General features: G+C 44.1%; 2 protein-coding genes across 5 annotated transcripts; both read right to left on the bottom strand.

Moving 5' to 3' along the window:
* Positions 1–1478: 1478 nt before the first annotated feature.
* On the bottom strand, positions 1479–5473 carry sirt7 (sirtuin 7). The gene is made up of 10 exons (XM_024259694.2): positions 5232–5473; positions 5008–5145; positions 3595–3699; positions 3457–3527; positions 3307–3379; positions 3013–3111; positions 2517–2753; positions 2338–2418; positions 2165–2271; positions 1479–1935 (listed from the first exon to the last, which is right to left on the bottom strand). The coding sequence occupies exons 1-10, from the start codon at positions 5334–5336 to the stop codon at positions 1728–1730; spliced, it is 1224 nt and encodes a 407-aa protein (XP_024115462.1). The 5' UTR covers positions 5337–5473; the 3' UTR covers positions 1479–1727.
* Positions 5474–5502: 29 nt separating this feature from the next.
* Positions 5503–17981, bottom strand: si:ch73-100l22.3. 4 transcript variants are annotated; one of them, XM_024259691.2, is made up of 11 exons: positions 17559–17978; positions 17311–17488; positions 17114–17239; positions 12390–14187; positions 12206–12318; positions 8868–8951; positions 8382–8477; positions 7952–8053; positions 7750–7866; positions 6082–6158; positions 5503–6005 (listed from the first exon to the last, which is right to left on the bottom strand). In XM_024259691.2, the coding sequence occupies exons 2-11, from the start codon at positions 17446–17448 to the stop codon at positions 5855–5857; spliced, it is 2802 nt and encodes a 933-aa protein (XP_024115459.1). In that variant the 5' UTR covers positions 17449–17488; positions 17559–17978; the 3' UTR covers positions 5503–5854. The 4 variants fall into 4 exon arrangements, with proteins under 4 accessions (XP_024115459.1, XP_036067397.1, XP_024115460.1 ...); XM_036211504.1 differs by having other exon boundaries at positions 17311–17978; XM_024259692.2 differs by having other exon boundaries at positions 12390–14184; positions 17311–17976.
* Positions 17982–20010: the final 2029 nt, after the last annotated feature.

Genomic DNA, 20010 nt, shown 5'->3' with positions numbered 1-20010 from the left:
ACAAGCTCCCTCCTGATTGGTGTGAATGGTTGCCATAGACACGATGAATCAGACGGATTTGGACCAATCACTGCTTACATACGTTTCACAAGAAATGATAACTGGATTGACTTCATTTTATTGTAGAAGGAAGTTAGTCATTTTCTCTGGATGATGTCACACTCACTTCTTCCATATCTCATATACAGTCAATAGTTACACATCAGAATGCAACGCCTCCACAGTGGTGTAGTGGTGGCCATTATGAGGAAAACCTTTTTTTTTTTATTGGAGAATTCAAAATACAATACAAGTGTAGTATACATACAAAGTATAACATAGTTTAATCATATCTTATAACAAAGTAATCCAACATAAGCAGTGAAATGAAATTAAAAAATGAGAATTAAAATACTAATTAGTATGGAGGTCAAATAATCAGTTTCTTTTTTTTTTGTGAGGGGATTTTACCTGACTATTTTCTCTTGTGTATAATATTTTTGTCAAACTAAAGTCACTGCCTGTTTTCTCACACTAACAGGATGAGGCCTGTTGTAGTTCAGGGGGGTGTGGCCTCAGCACCAGTGGTGAGGTGGAGGTCGTCCTGAGGGCAGCAGTGAAAGGTGAGGCTGTCGGATGATGCTGCCAGCTTTGATTCTACACTTCCATCTCAGAAGTCCTCTGTTTCTCTGGACGTTTGGTGTTCCTGCAGGCAGACGCCATGACGGAGGAGTCTGTGTTTAGATTTAAACTGTTCTCACAGACTGGTTGCAGCAGAACGGTTCACACGTTAAAGTTTCTTGATTTTGAACTAACATGGATGAAAGCTGCTTTTTCTCCTCAGAATAGGATTAACTTCCAAGAGATTACCTGTCCCAAAACACAAGGACTGTGCCTCTGGAGAAGGCTTGAAAGACCCTGTGCAGTGAAAATTGTGTTGATTTAGGAGCATTTTTCTTACGATTGAGGACAAATTTGAAGAAAATTAAGATTATAACTGAATTTTTGGTGTTTTAGACAACACTTAAAATACTGTTTGAAAAAAGCTTGTAGTTGTTACATACAAACTACAATCGGCAGGACACAAGCTCCCTGCTTCACTCCATTCTTATACATCCACTTGAAAAAAAAAATTGTCTTTATTTTACTAGTCTAAACCTCATGGAGGTTTCATCATCAAAAACAGGTTTGTTGAACTTTCATTTGCCAGTAAGTCACAGAAAATGCTGAAAATCCAGCATTTATTTCCTCCTCCATGCATCAACTTTGAAAATGCAACAAGACGGTTCAACACTTGGCGAAGCAGCAGCTCCTGCAGCGCTGAAGGTGACCTCACAGGAAAACCAGATTGATGAGCTCCATATGATTCAGTAAACATCAGTCAACCCACTGGAGAGTTGAGGTCACAGCAGAGCAAAGGTCCACCGCCGTGAAGCAGAGGAACCAAACACCAGAAACCAAATCCAGTTTCCATCACCTGGAAATAAACTCTACAAAAATATACTCAGATGATCCATTTATAAAAACTGCAGACATGACATGTTGGACGTACACAGCCACTGGTTTCTACAGACAACACAGAGAGACCACAGAAACGGTTCTGTCGGCCCAAACGTTCAGGAACACAGACGGTTCAGCTGCCGGGGTCCAGAGGAGAAGCTGCCCGCTGTCGTGAAGAATTTGTAAACATCAGACCCCCATGAGTACAGAGCTGATCCATGAAGACAGGTGATCCACACGTTTCAGCGTCACTCCGCTTTTTTCCTTTTCCTCCTTCCTTTGCCGTAGCCTCGTCCAAACCAGCCCCCCTGCACATGAGGGGCTTCCTTCATCTGCACCCCCAAGTCAGCAGAGCTCCTGTCCTGTCCTCTGGGGGGCGCTATGAGCTCACGGGTATGGCTGTGCAGCTCTTCTGGCTTCAGGGGCGTGGCTAAACTGAAGATGGGGTCCTTCGTCCTGGAGAGGAAGAAGAGAAGAAGATTATTAATCTGAGTCAGACTAGGACTATGGTCAGGAACGGTTCAAATAAGACCTCCTCCCTGTGGAAAAAAGACGCCTCTTATTCTGGACTCAAACATCTTCAGCTTCAGATGAAACAGGAAGTTCTCTGGTCATTTCTGAATTCTCTGGAGTCTGCGTGACACCCCTCCACCTGCTGCTCATCTTCTCCCTCCCCAGTCCTCACCTGTCGTACGCAGGTATCTGGAGGTTCAGCTCCTCCATCAGCCGGCGCATGACGTCATCACACCTGCCGTGAATCTTCAGGACGGCCAAGTCGTCTTTAGGCGTCCACTAAAACACAAACGGATCAGAACCGGGTCCTCAACACGTTTGATTTCAAAGCAACTGCGTCCGTACCTGGAGGTTGACGATGTAGAGCTTCGGCCTTTTACTCACGGGCCTGTTCATGGACCACAGACAGGAGTATTTCTTCAGCACCTGGAAGGGGAGGAGTCAGAGCACATGAACAGGAATGATGGCGACACAGGTGCATTGGTTAAAGCATGGAGGACAATGAAGTGATTGAAGGTGCCTGCCTTCAGGCTGGAGCCCAGGCAGAGGATGACGTCGGCCCTCCTCGCCGCCTCCACGGCCCCCTCCCAGTTCAGAGGCTGCTCCAGGCTCCCGCGCTCCCCGAAGTGAACGATGGTGTCCCGGAGTTCGGCGCCGCAGCAGCTGCAGCTGCGACCGGTTGCGTGGCGGTGCAGCGAGGTCCGCTCCGTCACGTCAAACAGGCGCACATACTCTCTGACCGGGGAGCAGGACGTGCACACCTGTGGACGAAGAGAGGCGGGTTCAGCTGGAACGCCCACTCTCAGGTGCTCCGTCATCTACGGCCTCCTCTTGATTCATGACCGATTTGGCTTCTGCGTTTACCCAGATCTGGGACTGTCACGCAAAAGCACTGGATTACGCCCCCTTGTGGTTATTTGATGCCATAATTACACACAGTTTCTCATTTACGAAGAGGGATAGAAATGTGGCTTAAAGAAGAAGGGTCAAGAAGACCTCTCACTCTGCAGCTGCAGTTACCTCGATGAACATGTTACCATGGAGCTCCGACAGGGCGTGTCTGCGCAGACCGCTGCGCAGGTGGAGCCCATCACAGTTCTGAGATACAACATGCTTCACCTGTATGTACAAAAACACAGACACATTATGAAAAACTACATTTTTTTTAGATGTTCATTCAAGGATCTTGTTTATGTGAAATTGTTTTGACACATTTGGATATTTTAAACAAACAAGAAATGTTTCATAATAAAACTGGTATTTAACATCAAACTAAAAATGCACAAGATTTTATTTTTTAAAGGTCTTCCACACCAGCTTCTCCTCATGCAGCATCCTGATGCACATGTGCGTGAGCGTCGGTTCAGCTTGACTCAGGTCCGACGAGCTGAAAACACATGTAAAAACCAAAGGAGATCAGAATAATAGCTTCAGATAGGAATCCTCGTCTTCCTCCCTCCTCACCTGACCGCCTGCCCTTTCTGCAGCTGCGTCCACACCCCGTTAGGCCCCCTGTAATCTGGGATGGAGGCCGCCTGGAAGAGAAGGCACTCTGAAGGCGACTGAAGTTTCCCCGGAGGATGCTGGGGAGGCGATCCTTACCGTGCTGATCCCCGCTCCAGTGTAAACTACCAGGTGACTGGCCTGCCGCACGGCTGCAGCTAACTGCTGCACTTTACTTTTCAACACTTCAGCGTCGTCAAAAACCTGCAATCGGGGCGATTCTGATTTACTACAACGTGTTATCAGATCAGAAAAGGAACATGTTTGTATCAAACACCTGAAGCTCCAAAAGGGTTGAACTATTTAGGATTTGATCTATTGATAATTATGGATTTTTCAATGTCTTAAATCTGTGTTGGTAATGTGTAAATAACTGATTAGGAGTTAAAAACCAGATAATGATTATTTATGTGAAGAAAATTAAAAAATTCAAAGTTAAGTAAAGCAAAATAGGGATGAGTTTATATATGGTGTGTTTCAAATTATGCAAAATTTACCTAAGTGCCAAAAATATAAAAATCTTTGTTTAATTAAACATGAATTGTATTGTGTCTCTGGGCTCTTTGGAGCACTGAAATCAATCTCAGATAAATAAATTTGCAGGCAAGTTCAATTAAAGGAAAAACTACTAAAGAATGAGGTTCCACGTTAACATTTTCAATCAACATGAGAAGGAAAAAAATGATCTCTGCTGCAGAAAAGCGTGAAATACAGATGCCCTCCTGGTTTTGGTGGGAGCCGTAGTGATGCCCCATGTATTCGACCAGTCCCCCGGGATTGAATGGATGCCCACAATACCAATTCTGTACAGCAGAGCCAAGCCACAGGTATCTTTTGGAATATATATATATATATTTTTAGGGTCGGAGTTACAGGGTGGGGCGTAATGGGCTACAATGGGCACTTTGCTTGCTTTTAATTTTTTTTTTAATGTTTCCTATGTACAGCACCTTGAGCTGGTGTGAGCCATGAAAAGCGCTTTATAAACTAAGATTTGATTTCTAATAGCTTTAGATTTGAATGAATATGACCTCCTAATGCAGCAAATTCAGTTCTATAATCTATAACTCTATTGTTCATAATAATCTGGAACAGTGCATCTTATAAACTCTAAAGGTTGGTGACTTAAAAATGATGCTGACTGTCATTTGTATTCAGTATTTAGAACAATCATAGAAAAATATAATTTGCATAATAATTTGGAATACAATGAAAGTTTGCTTCCTCCTTTGCAAGTAAATAAATTATTTTTGACAAATTTAAGATTTAATAATCTCATGTGACATTTTCTGTTTAAATAAGAGTTTATGCATCTATGACTAGCACTCACAAATGAATTATTTCTAAGTGTATGTGGATGTATTTCCAGTTAATTTCATGACTAACTTCCTAAGTTTGCTTACTTTTATTTGAAGTATACGATTTAAAAATCCAAATCAGAGTTTTAAAAGTCAAAGCCAAATCAGCTGAGTGTGAAGCCCTCCCGGCGCATCCCCGGGAAGGAGCCCTCACCTCCTCCTGCTTCCTCCGAAGCCCGTCCCTGCGGCTCCGTCTCCTGCCGAGCTCCTCCGCGGTGTCTCTGTGAAGCAGCAGCACCGCGGCCTCCTCCTCGGACCGCTCAGCCTCCGGTTTTTTCAACACCCGTCCGACCTGCGGGACACCAGAACCGGCTCAGTGAGCTGCCGGAGGACCGACTCCGACAGAGGCGGATAGCTGGGAGTTCCGCTCCCACTCACCAGCCGGAGGATCCTCCTCTCGCTCTCCCGCTGCTGGATTTGGGCCTTTTCCAAAGCTTTCCTCTCCGCTCGTGCGCTCGAGCCCGTGTCCGGCGCTTCCTCCATCCCGCCTGGGCGAGACCCGAACCGGCTATCTGTTCATAACAAAGCTCGGCGCCATGGCTCAGCCCAAACCGGAACCAGCCTGTCGGCGGACGAGCAGAAAATCCTGCAGCGCCCCCTGCTGGCGGGGAGTGTGTAAACACCACTTCATCAAGAAACAGCAGCAAAATCACAGTAAAAAAAAACTTTATTATAAAATAAAAATAAATAACACGAAGTAAAAAAGACCAGAATTTAAAACAATAAGGTTTCTTCACCAGATATTTCCACTGAAGAATAAAGTTTAAGGCAGAGAGGAATTTCAAACATCAACAATGTTCAAATGTAAAACGTGAGCAAAACAGTTCACTTTAAATGACACGTCTTTTTTTATAATGCTTTTGAAGACTGTCTGCTTTAACTGCTTCAGATGTTTCACCCCTTTTTGGCACATGGTGGGGACTGACAGGAAAATGCACGCTCTGCCGAGTTTAGATTGTGCTGAGACGTTGTAGGTTTAGCAGGGCCTCATTGTGAAGGTATCATGGTTTGGAGGAGCCGGCGCTCTTTGTGGCTCTCTGTGGACGCGGTCTGATCTGCCTTGGTTTCCATGGAAGCGGTTTGTCAGCACGGAGCTTTGGTCCGGTCCTGGTCCTGAATCCCCCAGTGCTTTCACCAACCTTTCTCTGAATCCTGGAGTGCAGAGAAAGAGGAGCTGATGCAGGTTGGGTCATACAAGTGCATCGTCATGGTAACAGTCCAAACTTACATGGCTTCTTTCTTCCTCTCCAGTGACTTTTGTGTTGCAGCCGACAGGGTGGTCCGTCCCGGACAACTTCCTGTCTTCTACACAAACACACAGGGAAAACAAACTTTTTAAAGTATTTTGGATTTAGTTTAATTGTAACAGTAAGTCTTTCCTGCTGTAGAGAACATGATGAAAATCCGCTACAGCAGTGGTACCTAACCTCCGGGTCGCAAACCAGTAGAGTGGAGAGTGGAGAGTTGGTAACGATCCACAGAGGAAAAAAATTTTAAAAAACACAACCTACATTTTCTGATTTATTTACAATCTGATTCGGAAGAGAGTTTTATTTTGGGAAACTAGTGGATTTTCCACACTAACTCATTCTTGAAGCGTGTCAAGTCGCTCAGTCACGTGACAAAACTACATCTGTAGAGGTAGAGCAGTTGACCTCTGATTGGAAGCTCGCAGGTTCAGCTCCAGATGTGCACCCATGTGTCGAAGCATCCTTGGGCTATACACTGAACCCCATGTTGCTCCTGGTGGTTATAGGTTGGTGCCAGTGTTCAGCAGCGGGTCTACCGTCAGTGTGTTAATGTGTGTGGATGTATTTGTAAATCGCTTTGAGCCTTCAAGGAAGGTAGAAAAATATCATACAAGTATTTACCTACTTAAAGCAGCTCCTCCAACCACTAAATTTATACCTCCAAGCTAGCAACGTTTTTTTTTATGGATTTTGAAAGTTTCTTTTTATAGAAAAGATCCAATAATAATAAAGTCTTGATGCAAATAAGAAGAATATAAAGATTAGAAGGAAACCTATCACATTTTTTTTCCATTTTTGTTTCAGACGTCACTTCTTCAGCGTAGCTGTCAGCAGAAAATACTGAAACACATTCCTACAGTGCCCTCTAGTGGCTGTTAACAGGGAAAAACTGCTAGAGGGCAACCAATTTTGGTGGGAAAATATTTAAAGAGTAACCAAACCCTAAGTCAACTTTTTTTGTCTGTTGATCTCTATAAATGGAGCTTTAAAAGTGCTGACTGATGGTAATTGACACATTTTTTGATAAATTGAAATAGACTCGTGAAAATATTGTCAAAAACAGTCTGTGTGCTTACTGTTGAATTTCTTGATTGGTCAAACCATTTAAGTCTCATGTCGTGATCTGCAGCTCCAGTAATGATAACAGTCCTGTTACCTAGCCCCACCCATCTGACTGGATAATCACATTTCGGCTGTGGGTGGAGTCAGCCTCTAACTGTCTTGTTTGGTTACCCTTTAACCCTTTAAGCCTATTTGTTTTTTTTATTGAAAAAAAGTTGCTCCTGAGTATAAGTCACAGTCCTGGCCAAACTATATATATATATAAAAACACGTATACTCAGGAAAATACGGTACTTACTCTCAGAAATTATCTCTTCAGAAATTGATCAACTTCTGGCTAGAAAATACTTTGAAGCTTTAATTAACTCCCCCCCTCAGAAAACTCACGATAGAGCACCTGTGGGTGCAGCCTTTCTTCCAACAGAGCAACAAACATCAAGAAACCCCCCAAAAGAGAGACTGCGGCGTGGTTCCTCATCAAAAGCTCTGGTAACAGACGGTGCAGCTCCACATCCTGCCATGAGACGGCTTTATCTAATTTAACCACCACAGGACTGAGCGCACGCAGAGGAAACGAGGATCACCTGCCGTCTGAGTTCCCTCTCCTTGGCCAGCTCTCTGTCCCAGCCGATCATCTGCATCCTCTCTCTGGCTGACAGGCTGAAGAAAATGTCGTACAGCTCATAGCGAGCGGCGCGGAGCTGCAGGGGGAAACCGCCGGGGTTTTAGAGAGCGTGTGGGCTGACAGAAACTGACAGGTGAGTTCCATCGCGTTCGGCGTCTCACCTGCAGCGCGACTCGCTCCTGCAGTACGGCGTCCTGTGTGTTGCAGAGCGCTCCTCTGCCTGCGTTCTGCTGCTGGAAGCTCTGCAGGAACTGCTGCGTGTCCTGCATCAGCATCGGCATCATCAATCCAACCAACTCCAGAAAAGTTTTTTTCATTTAAATAACATTTTTATCTCACATAAATGAACATTTTTATCCAACAGAACATAAAAACAGCTGTTAAAAAGAGACAAATTTAAATATATGATCTGATTATATTATCTAAAAGGGGACATCTTGAGGAGGCAGTGGCAGGAGGTGCATGTGGCTGAAACTCCAATCTGTCAATATTTTTCTGTTTTAATTTGGGTTTGAGTTTTTGTTCAGTATTAGAAAACATCCCAGCATTTGTAGAATTTGCACTGACAGCTGATCTGCTGCGTCCACGTACCCTGATGGTGCGCAGCAGCTGCGACACACGCTCAGTCCTCAGCAGTCTGCGCGTCAGAAAGCCCTTCACGGCAGCTGCCAGCAGGGGGCGGTGGTGCTGATGGGGAGAAGAGGGAGCCATGAGAGGGGAGAATGATGAAGACCAGAGAGGGGGAAGAGAGAGGAGAATGCTAATTCCATCAATGACAACCAATTAATTTCCCACGCAGCTTCAAGGTCCTTCAGCTGGCATCTGTTTAGAGAGCGACAGCGGTGGACTCAGCTCATCACTGAGAGAAACCGAATAACAAGCAGCTGATGTGCTGTCATTCACTTGTTGATTCGAGAGCTGCTGCATTAAAGGCTCTTCGTGCACAACAAATGAAGTGGAGCCGGTGGAGCTGAATCCAGCAGAACAACAATAAGACGTGATTGATGGTGATCAGAGGGGCGCTCGCTAGAGCGGCAGACAAAAGGTCAGACTGATCGGGCAGCAAATGTGGGGTACCTGAGGGACGGAGAAGGTCAGCGTGTCCCCGAGACAGCGAGGGAGCGCCACGCTCTGGAGGAGATGGAACCGCGCCGCCAGAGCCTGAGGATGGATCCGTTTGCAGGTGTGCACGTTTGATGAGGAAGAACATGTTGGGTTGGAAAGGAGCACAAATGAGGCGGGAGAAGGAAGACGAGCAGGAAATGAAAGGTGGTTTGACACAAAAACAAAGGGGGGGTGAAGAATCATCATTAGTGGTGGTACTCCGCAGGAAGATCTGGCACTTAACCACAGACGCTCATGAATTAAACAAATTATCCTTCTTTTCTGTGTCAGCCCCTTCCACCCCCCCGAGCCAGAAAGTCCGGCCAGCTCGCTCACAGATGATGGAGGGACACGGGAGTCACGCGTCCTGCTATTAAGCATCTTCTGTTCATTATTCTGCTGTTAAGGATACATAAATTTAGCAGGAGCGGTGATTAACGGGCCGCGGACGCCGGCCAAGAACAAACACAGACACCAGCTCTGGGAGAGGCTGCCAGCCAACAGCCGGCGTCCTTCAAGCCTCCGAGCGCACGCACGTGCACACAGACATGGGCGACAGTGCCAGCTCGCCTCTTAGGGACAGAATGAAACATTTATGGTACAATCCTCTTTTCCTGGCTGGGGGGGTTTGAAGGTCTCTTGTAATGAGCAGATGTCTGTTCAGAACCCAGGGGCACACTAACAGGTAAATTAGAGAGCGTGCACGGAAGCGTGCGCCTCCAAACATTAGCTTCCTGCTTCAGGAGAAACCGTAGGAGCTTCAATCATTTCAAGGAAGTTCATTTCAAAAGGGCTTTTCCACACTGAATTGCGTTTCTGAAACATCCAGTTTTCTGTCTCCAAACTTGATGGTTAACAAAAAGATTCTCAATGATTTTAACTCCAGAGCTTTGGAGAACAGCGCCAGAGTCCTCTGGACCGCTAACTGGACCGCCTGTTTGGCACGGTCCACTTCACTGTGTCTGAGCGCAAAGTGGAACGAACACAGTCGACAAATCGGACTCGGGTACAGATAACCTCCATGTTCCATTTCCTCAGATTTGTAGATAAATACCTGAACAGACTCGGGCATGTGGCAACTGATAGCAACATTCCTTTTATTAGATTAGAAATGGTTTATTTCAAGAAATCAAGAAGAAAAAAAAGCAAACTAATGCGTTATACAGTCATCCATAAAGACAAGTCAAACGCAGGATAACTAGACAGTAAGATATTGTCTGAAAGGGAGTGGGAGGAAACGAACTTATATAATCCCATCCCAGCTCGACCTCACCATTTCTTTAACGTGTATTTTTTTTATCCGGTTCGTACATTTTTTTTTCTTTTTTAGATTTAGATTAGAATATTTTAGATTTTAGATTAGAAATATATTATTATAATTATAAACAAATACAGCACAACATTTTTATCAAGAAAGAATTTTTAGAAAATGCTGTTTAAAAAATGTCATTTTTACTCCCAATTAGTTAAAACTCTAGATTCAAGAAGTATTTCCAGAAGATTCATTCAGCACAGGCTTGCATGTAATCTGATTTTGTTGGGTATTATCCAACAAAACGTTTATTTTCAAGTAGTCAATGGGTTTTTAGTACTTTAATTCCATTATTTTTTTGGTTTAGATCACTTTTTCCCAAAAAGCGGACTATTTGATCCAGTCACGGTAACACAACGACACGTCGCTGAGCCTCGACTGCAGCGGCAGAGGAAAGCGATACAAATGCTGATCATCAGGTTAGGTTAAATAAAGCATCAGCTCAGAGAGAAAGTTCACCTCTTACTGCTTGTTTTTGTCCAGAAGATGAAAGAAGCTACTGTTGTAGCTGTGTTTAAATATGCAAAATGTCCTTGATGGGATCAAAGATCCGATTAGAATAGAACTGTGCACATGAGCCTTGAAAAACTTTATCCGATTTTAACAAACGTTTCCATGCGCCACACAGTTGATTGGAATAAATAATTTTAACATGCGCAGAATGGTCTAAAATACCAGAAATAGTCGTAGAAGAAGAAATAATGAGTTCCGTTATAAACAAAGATGCTGTATAGAGCGTGATTATCCTCTGAACGTGCTTTCATTATTATTAATAATATTTTTAAGTGACTTTTCGCTCGTAATTTACTAAATCCGTGCAGCAATGTGCATCTTGGCTGCATGTGAATATGTGGGAATAACATCAGCCTTTATCAGCCCACAGACATGAAAGCTATGAGTCCGGCTGCTATGCAAAAAGAGACGGTTGGCTCGCGGAGAGCAGCCGATCGGTTCTGTTCGCGCTCCAAAGACTGCCACTCCCTCTATGGATTGTTTACACGGACCACAATCAGATCGAAAATCGGTATAACCCACCTGTCTAGATCAGAAGGAAATTTGGATCTGAAGGAGTCTGATCGGGCCAGAGTATTCAGAATGACATGTTTCCATGACACATTTTTATTCTGATTAGGCGTTTATTCTGTCTACTTGTGGTCATGTAAACGTAGCTACTGTTTTAAAGCAGCCTACGCAGTGATAAATATACCAGTGACCAGAACTTTTTTCTTTAAGGTCTGCAGGTTTGTTTCTTATAGCTGTATATCAGCAACTTTGTTTTCTTGGAGTAATACTGCAGACATGAAAGTCTCTAGAGTTCTGCTTATCTTACTGTTGATGTGTTTTTGCAACACAAATTACATTGTGGGTTAAAACTTATTAAATGCAAACATTTCAGACAAAGAAGATTAAGGAAAAAATTTCTCTCTGGCCTGTTTTTGTTCAAAAGCTGCATATTGTCATATCAAATTTACCTCATAAAACATTGTGTTCAATTGTGATTAATCAAAACACAAAAGTGGGATTAATATGATTAATTTTTTTAAATGAATTGAAAACATTTATAAAAAAAAAATAAAGTTTTTGAATGTACAGTTTTGTGTGATTTCATACTGTGATTTTTCGCAGATAATTAGTGGTCAGCATATACTCAAATTCATTCTTTACCAGGTTTGCGATTAATTTGTTGAATATTTTTAATTGATTCTCGGCTCTAGTAAGAAGTGAAACTGCTGGGATTTCTTCATTCACAAACCTCCATCAGTTTAATAACTATTCAGAAGATTTTCTCCTCTGAAGAACATTTGAGCTTAAGATGTTTGTGCAGCAACAACGGAGAATGCTTAGAATGTTTAGAGGAGTCACAGCAAAGATCTCAGGTAAGTTCAGGAGGAGGCAGACTGAGCTGCAGAGTCTCTGACATCTCTGCTGGGAACACCTCCCCACTGCAGGAGAAGCTGGTATGAGACAGCGAGCAGCATTGCACCCCACCCCGCCTCACCTGCAGGAGCTGTTCCTGCTGCTGCTGGTGCTCCTCCTGGAGGGCTCTGAGCCGGGCGGCGTGGACCTCCTTCAGCTGGTCGGCGTTCCGGTCTTCAGACCAGCACGACGCAGCTGAACAGGGAGAGACAAACGTCTTGAATGATGAACGCCCTGCAGCGCGCACCTGCAGCCGCGGTTCTCACCTGTGGGGGTGCTGGAGGCGGGTCTGACGACAGGGCCCGCCCTCCTCTCTGGCGTCTGCTCGTTCACGAGCATCACCAGTCGTCGTTTGACTCTAGACTTCCCCACCAGATCCTCGCCCCCGCTCTCTGGGGTCAGATGCGCCTGACCAACAAAACTCTGGAGCCAGAGGCCGGATGGCTTTTCCACGTCAAACGACTGATTGAGAGACGGGGATTTTGTGGGGGGGCGACCTCCTCCTGCGGCCGGCACAGAGACTCCCCGTGGAGCTGTGTTTCGGAATAGGACAGGGATCCGCGTCTGCTGCCGGCCGTCTCTGCGTTGTGTGCCATTGCAGTCGGACCAGTTCTGGTTCCTCTCAGTTTGTTCTGGACTTTCCTTCACCGCAGACTCCAGATCTGAGATCAGGCTCTTCGGGCCGCTCAGTCTGGCCTCCAGGTGCTCGATGTGCTGTGAAGTTTGGGCTAACACGCCGCTCACCTCCTCCGCGCCAGCAGGAGTCCCGGTGAATTGAATTCCCAGCTTCTCCTCGGAAATCTCCGCTCCTTCGGCGGGTTGCGGACGTTTGATGCAGCTGTCTTTGATCCGACTGGGACTGCAGCAGAGGATGGGCGCTGGGACCGTAGCTGCTCCTTTGGAAAAAGCTGTGCCCCCAGGAAGGCCGTCTGGAGGGGGGGAGGTGTCGGCTGGGATGATGAACTCCTGAGAAGAGTTCAGCTTATTTCTCAGGGTTGTTTTTGAAACCAGATCAAGCTCTGAGCTGTTTCCAGTTACCGGAGAGCTCTGGATGTCAGTGCTGGCGTTGCTCCAAGAGATTTCACTCTGGATTCTCTCAAAGTGCTCCTTGGGTTTCTGTGACCTTCCCAATGACGGGGTTCCTCCCCGCACTTTGGTTCGGCTCCTGTCTGTAGCTTTCACGCTCCCAAAGGGGAGCTCATCGTTCTCCTTATCAGAGAGGCTCTGCTCTTCTGCTGGTGCTCTCGGCAGCTCTTGGGTCCCCTCCAGGGTTTTGCTGTTCCTGGACTGGTTCCTCAGCATCCGCTGGTGCCGCCGATACTCCTGGGATTTCTTCAGTAAGTCCTTGAGGCTCCGAGAATGAGGCTTCTCTTCGGACGACCTTCTCCCGTCTCCTGGTTCAGTTTCGGATGCATTTCTTCCTTCAGTGACTGACCCCTCATCTGCATCTCCGTCCTTGGGGCAGGAACCGTCGTCCGTTTGCTCCACACTTCCAGACTCCTCCGATAGTGGATAGTCACAGACAGATGAGGCTCCACAAGCATACAACTCCAGCCCACTCCTCTCTAGTTCCTCCCCATCCACAGGAGGATGGCTAATAATATCTGGACGAATGGCTATTGTATTGGAGGTGCTGTGCAGGAACCCCCCTCCCACACCGCTAGCTTCTCCAGAAGAGGTGAAGGTGCAGAAATGTTGGTCCAACAGGCGCGAAACAGAGAATTCTACCTTCTTGTAGTTGATGTATCCTGAGGAAGATGACTGTCCCCCGCTGGGGGGGCGCGGCTCGGGTCGGTGAGGGCTATCCTCTTGGCAACTGACGCCACCATCACAGCAGGTTTGCTTGTCGGGAGTGAGAGAGGCACAAACGGGAGACAGAGGAGAAGGAGAACCACTCTCTAACTCCTCTGCAGATGCTGGGGAAGGACCATGCTTGTTCCCAACTGAAGCCTCACTGTGGGAGTCTGAGGAGCTGCTCTGAGGAGCAGGAAAATGAGGAGAACATTTGGTCGTAACTTCACACTCCTGAAGCAGCTCTTCCAGCGTCGGAGTCTTCCTCAGCTGCTTTAAAAAGAAAAACATAAGGAGAAGAAGGGTTACTTTGGGTTTCATCAGACCCATGAATACCATCACAACTCGTTTGAAGAACGTCATCGACTTTATTTTAGGGATTAAACGAATAAACAATCCCTATTTCTATAATCCAATCAGATCAATCTGTCTGAAGAAAGTTGTTAACTGAATCAAATCGACCAATACATTATAAAATCCTTTCAAAATAAAACAAATTGATAATTGATATTGGAAAGTATTTGGATTGAGACACAGTAGATTTCTTTTATTATAATGTAAAACCAAGTGACTCACAAGAGACAAAATGTGAATGGATTTGCCATTAATTCTTATTTAATTGTTTGTTTGTACACATATTTAATTCACACTTAATTTATCCTGCAAGAAATACAAGGAATCTGGAAAACATTACCTGCACTGTTCAGTACCAGGTATTTATATATTAGTCACAATGGTGGAAGTTTTGGCCAAAGATGTCCTGGATACACCTCTGCTTATTAAAAGGAGGAATATTCAGAAATGCAAAAACAAAATTATTTCATAGTACATTTGTTCTCTTTCATAAGAAAAATACCACAAAAAAATATTAAAAACTCAAAAAACAGGATTTTCATCAGAGTGGGACTCTAAAACCAGAGCTCTAATGTTTATGTTTTCTGACTTACTGTAATTTTTTTAATTCTTCACACAATCAATGTAATTCCAGTTTTCTCCTTCAGAATCTACTGGAGTTACGTTGATTGTGTTAACGGTTGAAAAACTTACATGTTAAAGATTTTGTGTTTAAGCGTCACCGGCGACACTTCAGGTGTTAAAGGGTTAGTAATGGGGTTGTGGGTCATTTTCTGTGTTAACTGTATTTCGCCTTATATTTACCATTTCCAAATGTTTTGCAGTGTTTTGAGCAAGAAATATTGAAATAAAACGGCATTTTTGCAGCCAAATTTGGCAAACCTGTCTCTTCCGGGTCAAAAGCTCCGTTTTGGTCACGTGGTGCGAGTGACGTCAAAGGGGTCAACATAGCAAGATGGCTTCTCCTTTGCATGTCGGAGCTAGCGATAGCGGCGATATTTCAAGGTCCACAATTCTGTCTTCAGACTCAGATTGTGGAAACATTTGTTCTGAAAGTGACGCTGATTCAGAGGCGCCGGGTGTTTGTGGTTTGAGGACTGTAAAGCCCTATCAATTTGAGCCGGCAGCGCGGAAAGTAGGAGCTCACTATTTGGCAATGACGCTGAGAATGCCGATGAAACTGAAAGCTGTCCGTTTATCAGAGCCATGCTCGAAGCTGGAAGACGTGGAGCATCTCGTGAAGCTTTATTTACAGATCGGAACCTTTTGGCGACTCTAAATCAAATCATCAATGACGCTGACTATCCGGGTCGGTAATGCAGAGTTTCATATGCAAAATAAAGAGCTTAGAGACATGTTTGCAGGTCCGTCAGCCACTTAATTATTTTTTATTTATTCACTTATTTATTCACTTTATTCACATACCCAGAAGCTCTTTCACCACCTTACTGCATGTCTCTGACATGCGCAGAAACCAAAGGAGAATGTAAACAGTGCTCCGTACGCCCCGTTCTCCACATGAATCGTCCCGTTTCAACACACAACAACAACATGGGATGCAGAGATCCCGCAAGCCACCATCAATGATTAATAAACTGCAAATCAAACAAAGAAACTTCCAAACATGTGCACTGTTTTAAACATTCAGTTTACCTGTTGAAATCAGAAGCTTTTCACAGTTTAGTCGGTCTGGTTTTGCTCAGTGTTTATTCACAATAGGCTCATTTCGATTGTAAATCTCATAAATTTACGACTTTAAAAATCATAATTTTCTTTTTCTTTTTTTTTGGTGGCCCTAATACTCCGTCGGACCATAACACCGATGTTTATAGAATTCAACTTTGCCGCAGCGCACACACATACATGTATCTGGAGACACCCTGGGTCCGCCTGCATTCTGCTGCTGGCGCCGTCTCACCCACATGACGTCAACGCGTCACGTGACCCAAATCGAGCCGTTTCTGAAGCAGGGCGAAATTTGAGTGTGATTTGTCGTTGATTTTGTCAATTTTTACAAAAACCTGCGTTTGTCAACGGTAATTATTTGTTATTTTTGATACATTAGAACATATGGAATATATCTGGATACTTATTTTAGCTTTGTCCCATTACTAACCCTTTAAAGGGTTAAGCAATCTATTTCTCTTTTTGCTTCACTCAAACTGAAAGACTTTTAATTTGATGTTTGTGGTGTTCATCTCCTCCCGTAAACTCAAAGAACTCAAAGACTTCAGTCCTGCAGCCTGATCAGAGTAAATTTAACCTGCCTTTTTTTGGCAGAATTTCTTGGTCATTTTAGAGACATTCAGGCATCAGGTTCTCCATATGGTCAGTTTTTATTCAAACTCATATCCTTACTCTAGACTAGTTTATATGTACAATTCTGATCCTTCAGATGGACTTTCTAATTCCTGTGAAATAATCCCCTATCATCAAGTTCACTTTGTGCATCACCTTCTCTAATTCTGTGAGAATAAAGCCCCAGCTACAAAATATGTCAAAATGAGTAGAGATTTTCACTGATGATTCCATTGATCATCACATTTTTACCAGTCTTGGATGTTGTCAGGTCTCCTTCAATATTTTTTTAGCCTGGATATCCCAAAATCATAGTGCTGCATTAGACATGCAAAATGCCCAACGGCACATTTGTCACTTAAGAAAAAGTTCTGCAGCTTTTTTGATTGAAGTCATCCTGGAATCAGCTGATTCTTATCCGCTCAGAGACTCCAAGGTTCCGGGTGTGTAATAAACTTGGAAGCAACTTGAACGTCCATGTCTGTGTTGAGCTGGTGGATCTACAAACAAAGCTCTGAACGTCACGGGGTGACGTGAAGTTTCTCACCTGAACGCTGCGTAAAAGTGTCTGGACATGCCTCATCCTGGGATGCTTCTCCAGCTCCATCCGGGCTGCAGCTCTGCCAGCTTCCTCTCTGCGCGCCTGCATCTGCTGCTTCTGTTCTTCAGACAACTGCGATCACAACACAACATCAGCGAGAGGACAGCCACGCTCCATCCGTGTGTCTGATAGCGCCGTCGTACCAGCGGGGGCAGGATGGCGCGACCGCAGAAGCGGATGACGGAGGAGGATGGAGCCGCGGCGGTCCGGACTTCCTCCTGGTCCTGCCTGCTCCTCAGCCGGGAGAAGCTGCGCTGCACGAATACGTCGTAGTCCTCCATGGCGGTTTAGGGGCGGCATCGGCGCGGTGAGCTTCCCTGCCTGGAGATGGCTAACAGCTAGCCCGCTAAAGAGAAGATTCGCTTCGTATTTGAATCAACCGGCGACTTACGTTTATTTAGCGAAGATGCCTGGGAGTTGGTGAAGTTCGAAATACGACACTAAAAGTTTATTCCGGTCTCAAAGAGTGTTCTACACTTTAATTACAAACCGCGACTCAAAAGTTTCCTCCATGATGAATCTGTGTTTACATTTTACCCGCCTCTCCTCGCGGAGCAACAGACTTTCAGACAGAGCCGCGAGCCCGCCGAGTCCACAAAAAACCCGGGACGGATTGGAGCGGATTCTACGGTGGCCCGGAGGAGGTAAGCAACTTTTCTCTTCTTCAAGATTTATGATAGTTAACAAGCGTTCATTTGTAAAACATGTTTTTAAAAAATACTTTATGAAAAAAAACACACGGGAGGAAATATAGTTTAAAAAAAACGTTCAACAATGAAGCTGACAGTAGTTTTACACCAAAAACTGGAGTTATTTTAGAAAAGAAAATTCTAGAAAATGTCACAAGAGTTTTTGCGCTCACGAACATGCAAGCGATGCCATGTTGAAAAAACAGATTAAGCATACACTTTTTTTTTACAAAGAAAAACAACAATTTTGAGGGAAGGGAAGTGCCTAAAACTAACTTAAAACATTAAAGTAAAAGACAAATGTTGGTATTTTAGCAAACTGGACCATGGAGAAGGCACGTGGCAAATGCCGGGATACCATGTGGTTTACTGCTTATTTATTTGACTACAGTCTTCCTTACTAAAAATAAATATATTTCAAGAATATGTTTTATACTTTACCATAGAAAAGTATATTTCCTGGTGTACAAGTACACTTAAAAAGTGTACTAGTAGTTTACTAAGAAACTTCTTGGGACTAAGTTAGCCCACTTTTAGAAGTATACTTAATCTTTCTGGTATAGTAATAGTTTACTGGCAAGTCTATTCTAAGTTTATGAAAGTACTGTGAAGTATTGTGTATTTAATATACCTTTTACGGTTTGCCCTAAATTTACAAATACTTCTATACTAATTAGTGTATTAAATACATTTTTAATATACGGTACTGGAAATATCCCAAGAATAAATCTACTCCATTCTTAATGCTGTGTAAGAAAATGTTTAAGGACAGTGACAAATTTAGGCTTAATATATCTAAGTATAGCATAGTATAATCCAAGGATACTTAAAATGAACTTATAAACTTTAAAAATGTATCAAGTTTTAAAAAGTATACTTAAAATAAAATTGACTATACTTACTTTTGGTGAGAGATAACTAAATATCTGGAGATTATGGATACTCGCATTTTGGGTGCATCACAGACAGGTGAAAATAAGACATTTTCTCTTTTCTTTCATACAAACCATGAGAGTGACGAGCCATTCTCACCAGGTTACTAACAGTAGATTTTTTTAGATAATAACATGACAACACTGGATTTAACAATCTAAAAACTGCCCAATTATCAAACTAAAATGGGCTGGGACACTGTTGAGCAAATGCAGATGCAAGCTAGGTAAGGATTTAGACCTGCAGGAAGAAAAGGTAACATTCTACTCAGATGTTTGTTTTCTTTTTTTCTGCATTGCTTGTGTCAGATATTCAAAATAAAGAGGCTTTCCTCTGCCCAATCACCAAAAATAGGCCAGTTATGTGCAGAGTAGGGTTTGTTTTACAGCTAAGTTTTAGTACCAGTTCACTCCCCTGTAAAACAACTTTTACAGCAGAAACAGCATGCTTATACTGTTTCTCCCACACCTTTGTTAGTTCTGGTCATTACCCCAAGCCAACTGAGCCATCCAGGAACTTAACCTCATTTCATTTAGCATGGTTTTCCAAATTCACATTACAGAATCATTATGTCCTGACTGGGATGAAGCAGCATTTTAACATCTGACACTCTTGTCTTTTGCCCAAAGTTGGATTGGCTTGTCATCAACTCTACAGGCTTGCCCATCTCACAGTTATCATTATCCAACATGGACAGTGGAGCTGGATAACCACCTTCATGTTTGGCCAAATACAAAACAAAGTGTTAAATGACAACATCTTTCCATCCATCCATCTTCTTGACCGCTTCTTCCCTTTCGGGGTCGCGGGGGTGCCGGAGCCTATCCCGGCTACTGAAGGGCGAAGGCGGGGTACACCCTGGACAGGCCGCCAGTCTGTCGCAGGGCCTCAATCACACCCATTCACTCTCACATTCACACCTAGGGGCAATTCAGAGTCACCAATTAACCTATGAAGCATGTTTTTGGATGGTGGGAGGAAACCGGAGTCCCCGGTGAAAACCCACGCATGCACGGGGAGAACATGCAAACTCCACACAGAAAGGTCCCAGCCGGGATTCGAACCGGGGCCTTCTCGCTGTGAGGCAAGAGCGCTAACCACTTGCGCCACCGTGCAGCCCACACAACATCTTTCTATTTTCTAAATCAAGAATTGTTTGCACGAGTCTAACTCAAGGTCCATAGGCCAAAGACATGATCATGATACCCTCATGATCACTAT

Source organism: Oryzias melastigma, linkage group LG1 (genome assembly GCF_002922805.2).
Source record: "Oryzias melastigma strain HK-1 linkage group LG1, ASM292280v2, whole genome shotgun sequence".
NCBI classification, from domain to species: Eukaryota; Metazoa; Chordata; class Actinopteri; order Beloniformes; family Adrianichthyidae; genus Oryzias; species Oryzias melastigma.
This window is presented reverse-complemented; position numbering and strand designations above follow the sequence as displayed.